At 36.3% G+C, this 15,779-nt stretch overlaps 2 protein-coding genes across 2 annotated transcripts; one reads left to right on the top strand and one right to left on the bottom strand.

The window, feature by feature from the left end:
• Positions 1–4,319: 4,319 nt before the first annotated feature.
• On the top strand, positions 4,320–9,687 carry LOC133858176 (uncharacterized vacuolar membrane protein YML018C). The gene is made up of 4 exons (XM_062293654.1): positions 4,320–4,465; positions 4,711–5,439; positions 5,538–5,955; positions 9,002–9,687. Exons 2-4 carry the CDS (start codon positions 4,867–4,869, stop codon positions 9,319–9,321), a joined length of 1,311 nt encoding a protein of 436 aa, XP_062149638.1. The 5' UTR covers positions 4,320–4,465; positions 4,711–4,866; the 3' UTR covers positions 9,322–9,687.
• A 798-nt stretch (positions 9,688–10,485) lies between these two features.
• LOC133858011 (uncharacterized) lies at positions 10,486–14,260 on the bottom strand. Its single transcript, XM_062293421.1, has 5 exons — positions 14,065–14,260; positions 13,034–13,111; positions 12,813–12,910; positions 11,505–11,821; positions 10,486–11,054 (listed from the first exon to the last, which is right to left on the bottom strand). Exons 2-5 carry the CDS (start codon positions 13,040–13,042, stop codon positions 10,663–10,665), a joined length of 816 nt encoding a protein of 271 aa, XP_062149405.1. The 5' UTR covers positions 13,043–13,111; positions 14,065–14,260; the 3' UTR covers positions 10,486–10,662.
• Between the last annotated feature and the right edge of the window lie 1,519 nt (positions 14,261–15,779).

Genomic DNA, 15,779 nt, shown 5'->3' with positions numbered 1-15,779 from the left:
ACCCATGTATGATCTTTGTAGGTCACTGTTTCCATCACCCATATGTATGTGAGATCAGTTGCTGCTATAGTAGATATCTTCTTAATTGAGCTTTCATTAATTGTGACTTTTGGTTTGCTAAAACGGGTTGGACATGGCCTAAAATGATAGGCCTAAATGTTGTTGAGTTATCTGAGATCGATATTGGGTTTTATACACCTTAGCAGTGTAGGAATTGAATTTCTACTGGATCCGGTTGAGAGTATGTACGTGTTTGAACAAACGGCTCATATTTTCTTGGACTTAAAGAGTAATATGAGAGTACCAATAAAGTAGTCAGTTGGCAAAGCGGAATGGAGTTAGGGAAAGGGATTGTTGTCGTGTACTGTATGCCCGGGTGCGCTCGAGCCCAAGGGATGTGTGCTAGAGTGTATGTGCGCTCGAGCCTAGGTGATGGGGTGCTCGAGCCCTTCTGTTGCTTTGCCTCTTCATTTTTTTTTTTTATTATTATTATTTTTTTAAGAGCAGAGAGGCTCCTCATCATTTTTTCTCTTTTGGATTTTCATAGAAAGATTACAATCTACGAAGATCTAACAGTTCAATCTTATATCCGACTTTGGTAACGTAATCCTTGAAGCCCGATCTACATTTTGACCGAACGTTTTGAGGTAAATCGCTAAACTCGCATTTTTTGAGACTTTTGTAAATCTTGTAAAAATGAGTTTAACTTAGCATTTTCTCTAGATTTTGTGTGATTTAGAGTTACTAGGAGCTTCCCGAGCATTGGGTCTTGGCGTGGTGAATTTTTGGTAAGTTTTTCATGGACCTTAGTTTTTTGGGTATTTTGTTAAAATGCTATTTTATTGTGATTAACCCTAAGTAATGTTTATGGGTTAGCAATATTGGGTTTAATAAAGTGAATAGAAATTTTAGATAAATGTTTAGGAATTTTAGAGTTTTATGTGTAAATTAGCAACGTGGCTTTTTTAGCGATTCAAAATACCACCTAGTGTGATTATTAGTTAGAATGCTAATTAACGCAATGTATTGTATTTTTAACGGCACTATATGGTTGAGCTTAGAGTCGTTTGGATATTGAGAGTACAAACGATCCTTCTAATCACTGAGAAATTATATTTTTATGTAGTATAGATTTGTAAAATGTATATTGTTTTATGAATCTAAACCGACCATATGATGAAATATATGCTTTGAGATAATTTGATTAGTTTCGATTATGTTTAAACTATATCAATAATGTTTAAGAATTGATGCATGAGTGACGAGTATTGAATTGATTTAAAGTGTTTAAGTATGTTCTGCGGTTGAGATTTAAATTATGCAAAATTGTTTGATAACATGTTATGTTGAAACTGTTTAGGTTTTATCTTGAAACTGTTTAAGTTTTATAAATAAACTATGTTTTGAATGATTTCAAAGTGTTTGATAAAATGTTGGATTTATTTAGTTTAAGAGAACATGATTTAGCAACTGCATGATTTTATAGCATGATACAGTAGTTAAATATATACTGGTCAAACACAAAGCATAGAGCATATAGTATAGAGCATACATCAAGAGTAGTACAGCAGTAAAGCAGCAGTATACATAATTAAACAACAGTTATCAACATTGTGAGGAACCCAAGTCCCAGTAGACCCAGTTTCATGCGTATCATGTATAACATTGTTTTATGAGTGATGTTTTTATATTATGAGTAGCTTTTAATAGACGTGTTGGTATGCATAAGTGTCTTAAATGAAAAGTGCTTATGTATATTTCTATTGGATAGTCGCATGTGTTAAGATGTTATACATTAAACTTGAAAGTACATGGATACATGACTGTTCAGGTGCGAGCAATGGCATGTCTATGAGTAAGAAGGTTGACTATTATTGTTCTTCAGGAAAGACGTGTTAACATAATTGAGTTTAACTCTAGTGCTCTCATGATCTATTGATGTTCAAGGCACGAAGTTGAAATACGATTAGAGATGGTGTTGCGAATGTTTTATTGAAGGATGTTATCCTAGTATGGAAGAGTAAGATGCCATGTTTTATTGCTTAAGACTTATGTATAGACGTGATATCTATGATGGAGTGATCGTGTGCACATATGTCTGAGCCTCTGTTGAAAAGTATTATTATAGAGAGGTCTATATGTAGAATCCTCAAAGCGGTAGACTGGAACTTCTATATATTTTTACAGCTATATAGTAATGTTTTAATGTTTTCTGAATAGTCGGTGTTTACTGTATTAACTATTGGTAAATTGTGGGTGATATAGTGCCCGCAAGACTAAAAATAAAATAAAGGTTGATTCTTTGTGAAAACTCAGTTAGTCAATATCACTGAGGTCTTAGTATATTTTATATTAAGGTGGTGAATTCATTCTTTTCACCTATGCATATGTGGATACCACCACAACCGTGTAGATGATATTCCTGTAGTTGCAGGTACTCCTGAGACGGATGATGATCCGGTAGAATACTATTTGGGTTACTACGATTGAAGCTCGTAACGACGGTCGTAGTAGGATAGGACTATGGTGTCCTTATTTTGAGTGCTTTTGTATATGGCTTGTAACGTATATGTCACTTATTATTTTGTATAAGCCATTCTTTTGTAATTGTTATATGTAGTTAAGCATTAAACAGATAGACTTGTGTTATGGCTCACTTTTGTATAGATAACAGGTTTATTTATAGTTACGCTTTTCCACTATGTTTGATAGTATCATGATTTATTCCGCTGTAGATGTAACTCTGTATATCATAAGCATGTTATGGGGCATGTGCCTATGTTGGCTGAGCGATACGTAGTCGTGCAACTGCGAGGACTCATTTTACGTTTTGTAAAAAAAAATAAAAAAAAAATAAATGAAGAGGCTTTGCCTTTTTACTGAAGAGGCCTCACGGCCATACACCAAAAATGGCCACCTGGCCATTTGTTCACTTGATTTTTTGGACAGACCTGCGCCCCATGTGCCATATATATATATATATATATATATATATATATTACTTTATTAATTTTCTTATTTTATTTTTCTTTTTCTTTTTTAATTTATTTTCCATTTTTTTTCTTTTGATTTTTTTTCTTTAAATCTTTATTTTATTTCTCTGGACCATAAAATATTATTTACGCGTCCTATTGTATTTTTCAGTCATTAAATTAATTTTAATCATTTATCTCATTAAATTTATTCTAAAAATGACAAATAATATTCGGGACATCACAAAAATATACAACATTCGACGTATAACACACCGCCAAACTTATATATTGCTAGTCATTTAGCAATACAAAACAAAAAATAAACTAAAAAACAATAAGATAAATTGGTCTTTCTAATGTATTATTGAATATAACCTCACTCTTATAGACATAAATATATTACTGAATCATGTAAATCTATTTTTTTTTTCTTATTCTTTATTTTTAATTTTATATTATTCATTATTATTGTGTGCGATAACAACTGTATGCTTGTAATTCTAATAGGGTTAGGAGTCTGTAATGGAGGGCCTCGATCTATATAGTTTTCTATGTATAAAATAGGTTCCGTCCTTCAAAACAAAAAATAATAATAAAAATAAATATTTTTCGGTGAGAGAATATTGAACTTTGGTAGTGGTAGGATGAAAAACAGAATCTTGTCAAACCCAAAATAAATAAGTATTTTTATCTATATAAAAAAAAAAAAAAAAAATTAAATAAATAAGTTTTTGAGTGTGGAAAATACAACAAATCCTGAGTCATCAAGTCTCTAATAGTAAGTCACCGTTTCCATCAAATAAGAGAACAATGGAAACTTTATTTGAAATATGGACAAATCACACATTATCTCCTGTTTTTTTTTTTTTTTTAATAGCATTAACATTTTTTAAATAACTTCATAATGTTCTTAAGTCACTTATAAACTAACATGACAGCTCAAATAATACTTGCTATATGTATTAAAATGTGGGTTGCCGTATGACAGTTCAGTTCATATGACAATTATCATATTTGTAAACTGACGTGCAATATACGTAACTCTTATCACATCAAGCACTAAAATATTGATTATATGTGACGGTCTATATAATACTCAAAAGAAAAAAGTACATATTTCCTAAAACTACTACTCAATGGTTAATGTTCTCTAAAATTATCAACTGTATTAATGTTTCCTCTCAAACTATCAAAAAAATGTTAATGTCCTCCTTAAGACCATAAAAAAGACAAAAATAATCCTACAATTTTTTTTATAAGACAAAAATGTCCTTATAAATTCAAAAAAAAAAAAAAAAAAAAAAAAAAAGGAAAAAGGAAAAGGAAACAATCATACAACCACTAGAAGACACAACCAAAAAATGAGAGAAATAAAACCAACGAACTACGAAGATCAAAATCAACTGGAGTGTCGGACCAGGAACCCCACCTACCTCTCTCTAAAAACGAACGCCAATGAACATTCAAATCCCATTTGATTCTTAGCGCAGGTACATTTTTTGAGTTCTCTTTTAAGTTTCATTGAACGTAATATACTGTAGTTTTCAATATAGTGGTTTCCAGCATAAGATACGCTACGCGGTTTCTTGCGTTTGATTTGACTAATGTTGCACTGAGTTCCAATTTCATAAATGTTGCGATCTAGAATCCTGAGTTTGATGTTGCACATAGATTCGTATTGCAAAAATGTTCAGATTTTGCGTTCTGTTCCCTAATGTGTTTTTCTTGTTTTAAGGTGTATTTGGTGTGAATTGTGATATGGGTGGTATGAAGTTTTTTCCTGGGGGGGAATTTTCTATGTGGGTATCGTAGAATTTGAGTTTTTGTTGATTGGTAAGTGAATAATTTGGGAATCGAGGACAAGTTTGATTTGAAACCGGGTTAGGAAAGAATGACAAGTCAAGTTTGGAGATGGGTTTTGGGTTTGATATACATAGTTGCTGTTGCTTCTATCTGGATAGCTGCTAGCTTCGTGGTTCAGTCTGTTGTGGATGCGGGGGTTTCGCCATTTCTCATCACCTACATTTGCAATTCATTGTTTGTGGTTTACATTCCCATGGTTGAAATTGGGCGCTTTTTGGAGGATAATTATGGAGGTTTATTGTTTTGGAAAAAAAAGAGAAGTAGCGTTTTGCAAGATTTGGGAGAGTCAGAACAGGCTGTTCTCCTTGGGGAGAGTGATTTAGGTGCAAAAGCTGGTGGTTCGACTCCATCAGTGCTTGTGGAAGAGGGACAAATTACCGAGCATGGAGAAGGTATCAATTCTGCAGCAGAATTTTTATCACACACGCTTCAAAGGACTTTGCCAGATCAGGATATAGCCAGTGGCAATTTGGCTAAACAAGTTGATGCAAAAGGGCGTTGGACACGCACTAGAGTGGCAAAAGCTAGCTTATTGATATGCCCATTTTGGTTTTTAGCGCAACTCACGTTTAATTTCTCTTTGAAGTATACTACAGTCACGGTAAGTATTTTTGAAGTTTAAGTTGCACATGTCACATCTGATTTGTCCACATGTTTCCCCAGTCTGGTCTAATTGGTTCCTCTACTTGTTGCTTGCAGTCAAATACCATCTTAAGCAGTGCATCCAGCCTTTTTACGTTTTTGGTCTCTCTAGTATTCTTGGGCGAGAAGTTTACTTGGTTGAAGCTCATTAGTGTTCTTCTTTGTATGGCTGGAACAGTAATTGTCAGCTTAGGGGACTCTGAAACGGGCTTAACTGCAGCTTCGAACCCCCTTCTTGGAGACATTCTTGCACTTGTCTCTTCAGCATTGTATGCTGTGTATATTACCCTTATCCGTAAGAAGCTACCTGATGATGATGGAAAAAGTGGACATGTCAGTATGGCACAGTTTCTCGGATTTCTAGGGCTTTTCAACCTCGTCATTTTCCTTCCTGTTGCCCTTATACTTAACTTCACCAAGGTGGAACCTTTTGATGTGCTTACCTGGGAGCAGGCTGGTCTAATTGTTGGTAAAGGTTCGTATCTAAGTTTCATCATCATGATTATTCCTTTTTTGGTTGCTTAGTTACAAGATTCAGTTGCTTTCTTTAAATCATTTGTCTTGAAATGGTGTGCTTGTGTATGTAAATATGCGAAACCTTTGTGTGTCCGTATCTGCCTGTGTATGTTCTGGAGACATCAGAGTATCTTTATCAGGCATATTCCGTCCTTGCGGCATAGTATTTACTAAACACATAACTGCATGTGCACAAATATTCATGTCTCTGTTGTTATTTTTCCATTTTGACTTCAGCTACTGTGATTGTACCTTTTAATTTGTATTATATTTCTAAAATGATGATATGGTAGGAGAATTTTGTTGTCAGAGTTATTAGGGAACTTGAATTTTTTTGAGTATCGTAGGGCTCCATATGCTTTTCCATAGTTGTGATGAGTTCATGGCTTCAAGCTTTCTCTCAAGGAAATATGTTTCTTTTGTATCTTTATGGATTTTCTGTTGAAAGCCAGAGGCAGAATCTAGAAAGGCCTAGGGATGGTGTTAGTTTAGGCCTTAGGGTAATTCTTATGGTTTTCAATGTATCTGTCAATGCCATCTTATATCATAGCCATATGAACACCATTGCGACCATTCCCTGAGTTGGCCCGTTAATGGATCTAGTGCCTCATATTCATATTTTAGTTGTGAATGAGAAACTTTGGTTGAATCTTAATCTGAAATTAAAACTTAAGATACTGCTGTTGCTATTACTGGGGAAATTAGAAGCTTACTTTTCAAGAAAAGAAAACAATTCTCTACTGTTGCCATTTGTCCTGCATTCATTTCCCATGCCAGGTTGATTGATGGTTACTGCAACCTGGCTTTTGCCATCCTCTGTTAGCTGTTGTTTTGTGAATCCTAAATTGGTTCTTTAGCTTATGCTGGGTCTCTTCTTATACACTCAAAATTTTTTGTAGGATAGATTAGCAAAGTGAACTGTTGTCTTGTCTTTCCCAATTTGCTATTGACCACCATTACACATTTTACCTTTCAAGTAAACACCAATGATGAAGTTACATTGCTTTGATAACATCTAAGATTAGCTGTAACATGTGCTACTAGTTTTGGTGGATGTTAGACTTGATGTAGGATCATGATATGCCTACCATATTAAGAAAGGGGAAAACGTCTAATAATTCCAGCATTATTCCAGTGGGGAATGTCGATAATGTGGGTAGGTTAGCCGACATTTTAGAGTGTGAAGTTGCTTATTTGCCTGTGATGTATTTGGGTCTTCCATTGGGGGCGCCTTACAAGTCTACTCGTATTTGGGATGGAGTTATTGAGAAGGTTGAAAAACGGTTGGCTAGTTGGAAAAGGTTATACCTCTCTAAGGGAGGGAGAGTGACCCTTATCAAGAGTACGCTCTCTAACTTACCTATGTACTACATGTCTCTGCTACCTATTCCGGTGAGTGTTGCTTCTCGCATTGAGAAGTTGCAACGTGATTTTCTTTGGGGTGGCATGGGTGAAGCTTTTAAATACCACTTGGTGAGTTGGGAGAAGGTGTGTACTCCAATTTCGAATGGGGGGCTTGGCATTAGGAAGTTGGTGCAGTTTAATCGCGCATTGCTAGGCAAATGGTTATGGCGATATGGCATGGATAGGGATGCTTGGTGGAGAGTCGCGGTGGACTCCAAGTATGGAAGTTTGTGGGGTGGGTGGTGCTCCCGAGAGGTTGCTGGGGCGTTTGGAGTAGGGTTGTGGAAGTTTATAAGGAAAGGTTGGGAGAAATTCTCCAAACTCATTAGATTTGAGGTGGGGGAAGGGAGTAGGATCAGATTTTGGAATGACTTGTGGTGCGGAGACTCGATTCTGAAAGAAGTGTTCCCTGATCTCTTTGGCATTGCTCGGGTGAAGGATGCGTCAGTGGCTGATAATTTGGAGAGTTTGGGCGGGTGAGCTTTATTAGAGAGGCTCATGATTGGGAAGTCGATGTTTTTGCCTCTTTCTTCCAGATGCTGGGCTCCACCAAGGTGAATATGGAGAGGGCAGATTGTCTTAAATGGGTCCCATCCAAGAAAGGTGTGTTCAGGGTGAAGTCATTTTTTGGTTCTATGATGTGTGATGGAGGTACTCGGTTCCCATGGAAATGTGTGTGGCGGTCTCAGGCTCCCCCGAGGGCAGCTTTCTTCACTTGGTCTGCAGCTCTAGGCAGAATTTTGACCTTGGATAATCTTAGGAAGAGGAACTTTATTATTGTGGATAGATGCTGTCTTTGCAAGAGGGATGGGGAATCAGTGGACCATATTCTTCTGCATTGCGATCTGGCCTTAGCTCTATGGAACAACATTTTCTCACGCTTTGGGATTGCGTGGGTCATGCCTAGGAGTGTGCTTGACTTAGTTGCTTGTTGGTGGAAGTCTGGGAGATCTGGGAGCGCTACTTCGTGGAAGATGGTGCCTATTTGCCTTTTTTGGTGTATTTGGAGAGAAAGAAACCTTAGGTGTTTTGAGAATCTAGAAAGCTCCCTGGAGGAGGTGCTAGAGTTGTTTCTCCATACTTTGTATGTCTGGTCAATGGCTTATTTGTACCCTTTATCTATCAGCTTTGCTGAATTTCTTACTTCTTTTTCGCTTTCTAGTTAGGTGTTTCCTGTTGTATACTTCTAGTGTACGTAGGGGCGCCTTACGCTTTCAATAATACTATCATTACTTATCAAAAAAAAAAGATTGGCCTTGCTTAAATTACATAGAGAAGTGCATAGTAAGTGAGCATCATTTAATGCTAACATTGATCCTTTGCGTGACAAAAAATCTAGGATAAGAAATAGATTCGTTTGGAGAACCTAGATCTTGTACCAATGAGTAGAAGAATTGTTGTGGTATTTCAACTGAGATACGAAATCCGTAATTGCAGCATGATAAGACAAGCAGCGGCCACAAACGATTATATTCATCATATATATAACAAATAAATGATATCCTTCATCAGGGATGTGATTTTCAAATGTTATTGTCTGTAGTTTTCAGAAATATATTCAATGGATAATCGATAACGTTGATTTTTTACATCATGTTTAGGTCTGTTAGACAATGTGCTGAGTGATTATTTATGGGCCAAGGCCGTTCTTCTGACAACAACCACAGTAGCGACGGCTGGTCTTACAATCCAGGTCCCAATAGCGGCTGTAGTCGATTCAATAATGGGCACTGCCCCTCACCTCATGGATTACCTTGGAGCTCTGGCCGTCATGCTTGGGTTTGCTGGCATCAACATTCCTTCTGATGCTTTTAGCAGATCAAAAGAAGCCAGTGTTGAGTTAGAAAATGAAAATGTCAGTTCATCTGCTGATCAAGATCACGCGTCATCAATCCATCAAGCTGCAGCTACCATTTCATAGCACGTTGGTGCTTCTTCTGGTTGGTTTCTACACCAATGAAGATTCAAGGTGCAAATATAAGTAATTTTGGTCATTTTTTTTTTATTAGGTTGAAACTAAAGAATAATGAGCAGTAATTTTTTACATGCCATAATATTCTTTAAAATTTAGTGTCATGATAAAGCTTCGGAATGCTATGAGCTCTTTTGTTTTGGCATGAAAATGTACGAATGCATGACTCTGCTGCCTCTGCCGCCTGCGCATTGAAGTTCAAAATACTGCCAAACTAGAGACACCCTTTGGGCCCTCTCCATCGTCAATGTATATTCCACAACAAGAATATTTAATTTAAATGAAAGATGAATGATTGAGATAAAGATCAAAACCTTTTGATATTCTTAAAAGTTAAAACTGATAAAAAAAAATTAATAAAAATAATATTCTAACAAAATGCTCTGGCCATCTTCATCATGGGCCAACAAGCTCAACATGCATTTGAAAAGGGTGGTGGCTTTCATCTATGAATTCCCACATGGTTGGCGATGAAAAGTTGATAAATTATAGATCGAGCGATGTGCTCATGTTGAGTGATTGGATTATGCGATAATGCCACACTTTTTAAGATTCAAATGCCCGAAAGACCTATTAAGGACCTTTGATAACTGTCTACCTGCAGAAATGTGTAGCTTTCTTTAAGAAATTCTTTTATGATCTCTTTGACTGCCATGAAGAACGTTATCCAAAACAGACAGGAAATCGTAATCATCAAAGTAAGGAATAAGGTTCTTTCCTTTTCAAGTGGAGTTAATCTATTTTAACGATGTATATATATATATATATATATATATATATATATATATGATGTCATATTATTTAGAAAATTTAAATAATGTAACATATTCCTTCTGTGGCAATATATACATTATCAAATCTATAAAATATAATCTGGACCATAAAATGAATCTGCTCTATGATCTTCTGAAATGATGTAAGCAAATTGACCGAATCATCATCTCCATTTGGGGGGGACTTGAAACTGAAAGACGTGGTTCTAAGCCATCATCTCAGCCAAGCCAGCTGATTAACTCAAGCGTTTGTTTTCTGCATACTATGCATCTGATGATGACGATAATGATGTTTTAGACATTGAGATTGTGTAGTTATATATAATTGCACAGAAGAACAAGTCTAAACAACTCAAAGCGTTTGATAATTACGCATTATATAATAAATCATGACCCCGTCACAGAATGAATAAAAATGACAAAATGTCCATAACATATGAGGGGTCATTTTTAGACCCATAACTTTGAGAAATGACGGTCTAAACAACTATTGAAAAGAATGTCTTTTCTCCTGATTCTAACTCTGTGGCATTGCAGCACTCGTATTCCCATATCTTTGCATAACTCTTTTTGTTGCAAGCGCTGCAGCCTCACTGGCACGCAATGTTCCCGTCGCCATTATTGCGGCAAATTCATTGCTTATCTCCTCCTGCACCTTGCTCCGAGCATTCCCAAGAGGGTCTCCTGTAGCCCCATTGACCTTCGATTTCCGTTGTTCAGCAGGTTTGACAGCAGGTGGCACTGCATTTTCCGTTGTCTTTGGCTCTTCAGATTTCGCTTTGTTATCGCTCTTTCGGACATTTGTGGTGGTCATCGGTTGTGGAGGCTGGGCCACCAGAGGCCTAAATTGTGGAACTTGTGGGACAGCACCAGCCCTCAGTGTTGTCTCCAGATTCTGTATCATGGGCACTGCAATACAAATTCAGATAATTGAGAACATCAAACAACACTTTCCCACAAATTGACCAGTGACACAATAAATCTGTCGATCAACATGCCTGGAATTTGAAATCCATTCAGGTCCAAGAAAAGCCTTCCCTCAATTCTCAAAACCACTAACCACTAAACCCCCAAGTTCACAGGAGGAATACAAAAGGTAAATGTTTTTAATACTCCATCAAACATAAACTAATAGCAAAAGATAATTTATCTAAAAAAAAAACTGCAAGAAGATTGGTTGAAATTATTAACAACACAGGAAGAAACAAAACCCACCACCTACTAAGTTACTTGGGATTCAAAAAAAAAAATCGTAACAGATGTCTTCCCAAATTAAATTTTAAAAACACCTTAATAGGATCAATGTACTGTCAAAAATCTCTAGGGAAGAGAGAACAAATGAGGCAGACAACAACTTACATATAAGAGCACCCATTGGACTACTCATAACTTCGTTAGGGAGCTGCAGAATGTGGTCTGGAATGGTTGCACCTACTAAAAACTGAGCAACCTCATTGCTGAAGTTGTTGCAATTATGTGTGAGCAAACTATAGGTTTCAGCTGTATAACGGGAGCTGATTTCCTGCAGATACATTTCAAATACATCCTTCGGCACATGTGTGACTCCTAATTCCACCACCCGAATTGGTGTACCATATGGTGTCAATCCAGCAGGAGAATGTTGTATGCCTCCTCCAAAGTAGTATTCATTACCATAAACAACAACTCCCGTGTGCCTGTTGTGCAAAAGATAAATGAAAAATCAAACTCTTAAGATTCAGCCATAGCAAAGTATGCCTTCCTAGGAAAAAAAAATATGAAGAAATTTTTTTTGAAAGCTACAAAGATGCCTCGCTCCATAATCAACTCAGTTTATAAAAAATCTGGGCTCCAAAACTAGAATCATTGTAAAAGACAATGCTCAGGTATTCCCAACTAAAATTCACATGGAAATAGCACATATTCAACTCCATGTAATGACACAAGGTACAACCTTATATAATAAAAGAGAAAGACTTACAAGTTGGAATTTGACAAGTATCAAATAAACAATCTAACAAAAACCAAATTTGGATGCAGCACCATTGACAAAAACACGCCTACATTAAAATAAACTATCTTTCTGCAAACTTCATCAAGTTTTTATATTTAAAATCCAACTCTCCAGGTACCATTTTATCTTTTGCACTCCATGCTTCAATAGTTCATCATATTAGTTAGTGTCTCGTATATTCCGCCAGTCGCATCTGGCAAACAAGAAAGAAATTTAATTGCGGTACGTACTTTTGTATGGTGGTACTCTTTTCAATCGCTAGAAGTAAAACAGGTTGATGATATCAGTCTGAAATCTGACAGTCAAGCACCCATAATTCCTACCTCAATATCGCAATAATATTACGAGCAAAAATTCTCTACTTTCCAAATTTTCATCCCCAAAAGTTGTTCCCAAATGATGTATCACCATCTCATGAGATGGTGACACATTTTTCAAAATAATAGATCTCATCCATGATTGACACAACATTTGGGAAAAAAAATTTGGTAATTGTTGCAATTCTCAGCAAAAATATCGGATTCAGTTACCATATACTGTCTTGATCAAGTGAAATGTCTACAGTTCTTACAGCAAATAGGTCATGCAAGATTCTAATAATGGGGAACTTCGTAGAATTCTCCCAATATCCACATATCCCACCATTACATCCTCCCTCGAACTAAGGCACTTACCATATACCCTCAATGGCCTTCCCTAAAAAGGTTGTGGAGAGCTGCCGAGCTAGTCCTTGGCTTAGGTCATAAACATTCAAAGAAACCTTGTAACCCTCCTGCCATGAGTTCAATTATCGAATACATGATAATTTGTAGAACACAATGGGAAAAACACAAATACAAAATACAGGGGAAAAAAAAAACCGAAAAACTAGGATATAATGAAAAGAACTGCATACCTCGGCCATGTCCCAATTTAACTAAAAATATCTTAAAAATTCAAGCTTTGTAGAATCTGTGGAAGTGATCAAGGTGATCTACATAAATCGGAATAAGAACCAATTAATATGGCTTGTGAAACTAAATCGAAGTACAAAACCAGCTAAAACAATCAGAAAAGTTGCAGAATTTCCGATATGCAATGATTATACATAATGATAAGGGGGATAATGAAGAGAGAGAGAGAGAGAGACAGAGATGCAGATAAAAACAACTCTCAATTTGACAAAGGCAGGTTCTACAAGCCAAAGCAAACAACAGAGAAGATTGTCATTTATCCAATGTTCCATGAACTTTGCGTTCATAATGTAAGCTGTAAGCGCCACAAAAAACTTCGATTTGGCACAATAGTCCGTCTCAATAACAAATCCGCATGCCAAATCTTACAGATCAAGTAGAAACTAAACAATACATACACATACACACACATGCACATACACTCATCCTATTTGTAATCAAATTAGGCACAGAATTTGATCAAAATTCCATTAACAAGGAGAAACTGCACTAAAAAAAATAAAAACAAAAATTCAAAAATCAGCTTTCATACAGCCCGAAATAAAAGCACAACAATTACCTACATTGTCTATTCATTCAAAAAAAATAAACTAAACGAAAAAGACCGAAAATTTTGCGTGAGATATAATCCCTTTCTACGACAAAAATCAAATACGCAAAAGAACGCTCACAAACCATAACAAAACCCAAATTTTACACAATAATCATGAACTTTTCCCCTTAAAAAGCCCTCAAGATAATAAAAACAATATTCGAAATCAGATCTCGCAAATGAAAGTCAAATTTCCAGACTTGCATGAAATCCTTCGAATTTCCTTAAAAAAAAAAAAAAAAAAAAAAAAAAAAAAATTAAAACTAAATCGAAAATAAATCTGAGAGAGATCAATCAGGGTTTGATATTCCTTGAAAAAAAAATTAACAATAGAGAGAGAGAGAGAGAGAGAGAGAGAGAGAGAGAGAGGGCGGAATGTACCTCACGAGACGAGCGAATGTTGAGCAGCTTCGCTTTCGGAGCTATTCGCGTAAACCCCAGCAAACGTGTGTTTTTATATTGTGGCTCCAGGTTCACCACGACGACCCAGGGACGAACAAGGGCTCGGGTTCACATTCTTCTACGACCTTCTAGAACCTACCACCCACTAGATTCCTGACACGTGGCGCAGTCGTCGTTTGACATTTGAAAAGCGCCACCTCCCTTCTTCTCTGGGGACTTCAGGTTTTGGATGTTTAAATTCAGTTGTTGGTGGATTTGACGCGTGGGACCCGCATGACACCGTGACCGCTCAACGGAAAGCACATTCTTTTGACCACTGATTGATCCGGATCCGGATCCGGCTCTGTTGGGTTTCCCGCGTTACAACTCAACTGAAATTTGGCGCGTTGTGTTTAACGGTTTAGACTGTGATATATCGTTTCTCTGTAACTTTTCTCAAAACAGTTGATGGCATTTGTGTTAATGAAGGTAGTTATTAGGAGGATTACTCTTAAGCTCCATTTTTACCTCCATTAACCCTGTGATTGATGATGATCTTGATGATCTAATTACCCCTGTTATCACTGATATGAACTTTGCAAAATTCCTGAAGAGAAATAAATTTACCAAGCTAACACCCAATTGGGTCCGAATAAAGTGCTTGGGCTGGATGGCATGACTGGGTTGTTTTACAAATTTTACTGGCTAATTGTTTAGGTTAGTGTGGTTTCTTCTGTTCATTCATTTTTTTTAGGGGGCTTCCTTCTAAAAGAGATAAACCACACTAATATTGTCCTAATTGCCAAGATTGAGTCCCTCTAGCGTTTCTCCTTTTTCCCTCCGAGTGAGTTTTTCCTTCCGCCGCATTCCCTTTTTCCGATTTCGTTTTTTTTTTTTCTTCTTCTTTTGTATGCAACTTGAAAGTTAGATTTACTGCATTTCGCTCATCTACATCACCCACGCACCACTCATTCATCACCACTGGCCTCCGCAGCTTCAGTCAACGACTCAACACTATCCCCGCCCTCTGGCTGCTTCTTTCTAGTCCATACGTCAAATTACCGGCTTCCCTTTTTATTGAATTTTTTTTTTTATTGAGGGAATTTTTTTTCGTATGTGGGTACATGCAAATTTTTGGTAGTTTGAGAAATGAGACATGGACTCAATCTTTAGTGTGACGAGACATTGCAAATTATATGTTAATTTGAGGGAGTGTTATACTTTTGCCTATATATATATAAATAAAGAGTATAATTATAATTCTATATTAGTTATTTTACTGATTTTAAGAAAATAGATAAAATCTAACGTGTGGACCAAAAGAAGCGACGAAAGCTGCAATACGTGTTACACACGTTCCTAGGCAGTGCGTAGTGAGCACGCGCAAGGGCGGATGGTGTTAAAGAAAGCTGCAAAGGCCGGTGATGTAAGGAGTAACCAAATTTCAAGTCATAAGATGAAAGAAAAATTAAAAAAATTTGAGCTTACAAACCAAAATGACATACAGCACGGAGTGTTTGTTCTAAATAATTTCCCTAAAAGATAAAAAAGAATCTCCACTTTTCTCACTCGTTTTTGTTTAAAAAAAAAATAATGGAATAATATCAATAAATGATAATTTGATTTTATATTCCTTAAGAGCTATATATACAGATATTTGACAATAGTTAACTTCGCATATATATTTTTCAAATACCTATTCAATGTTTTGATAT

The sequence above is a fragment of the Alnus glutinosa genome, chromosome 14, assembly GCF_958979055.1.
Source record: "Alnus glutinosa chromosome 14, dhAlnGlut1.1, whole genome shotgun sequence".
In the NCBI taxonomy this organism is placed as follows: Eukaryota; Viridiplantae; Streptophyta; class Magnoliopsida; order Fagales; family Betulaceae; genus Alnus; species Alnus glutinosa.
This window is presented reverse-complemented; position numbering and strand designations above follow the sequence as displayed.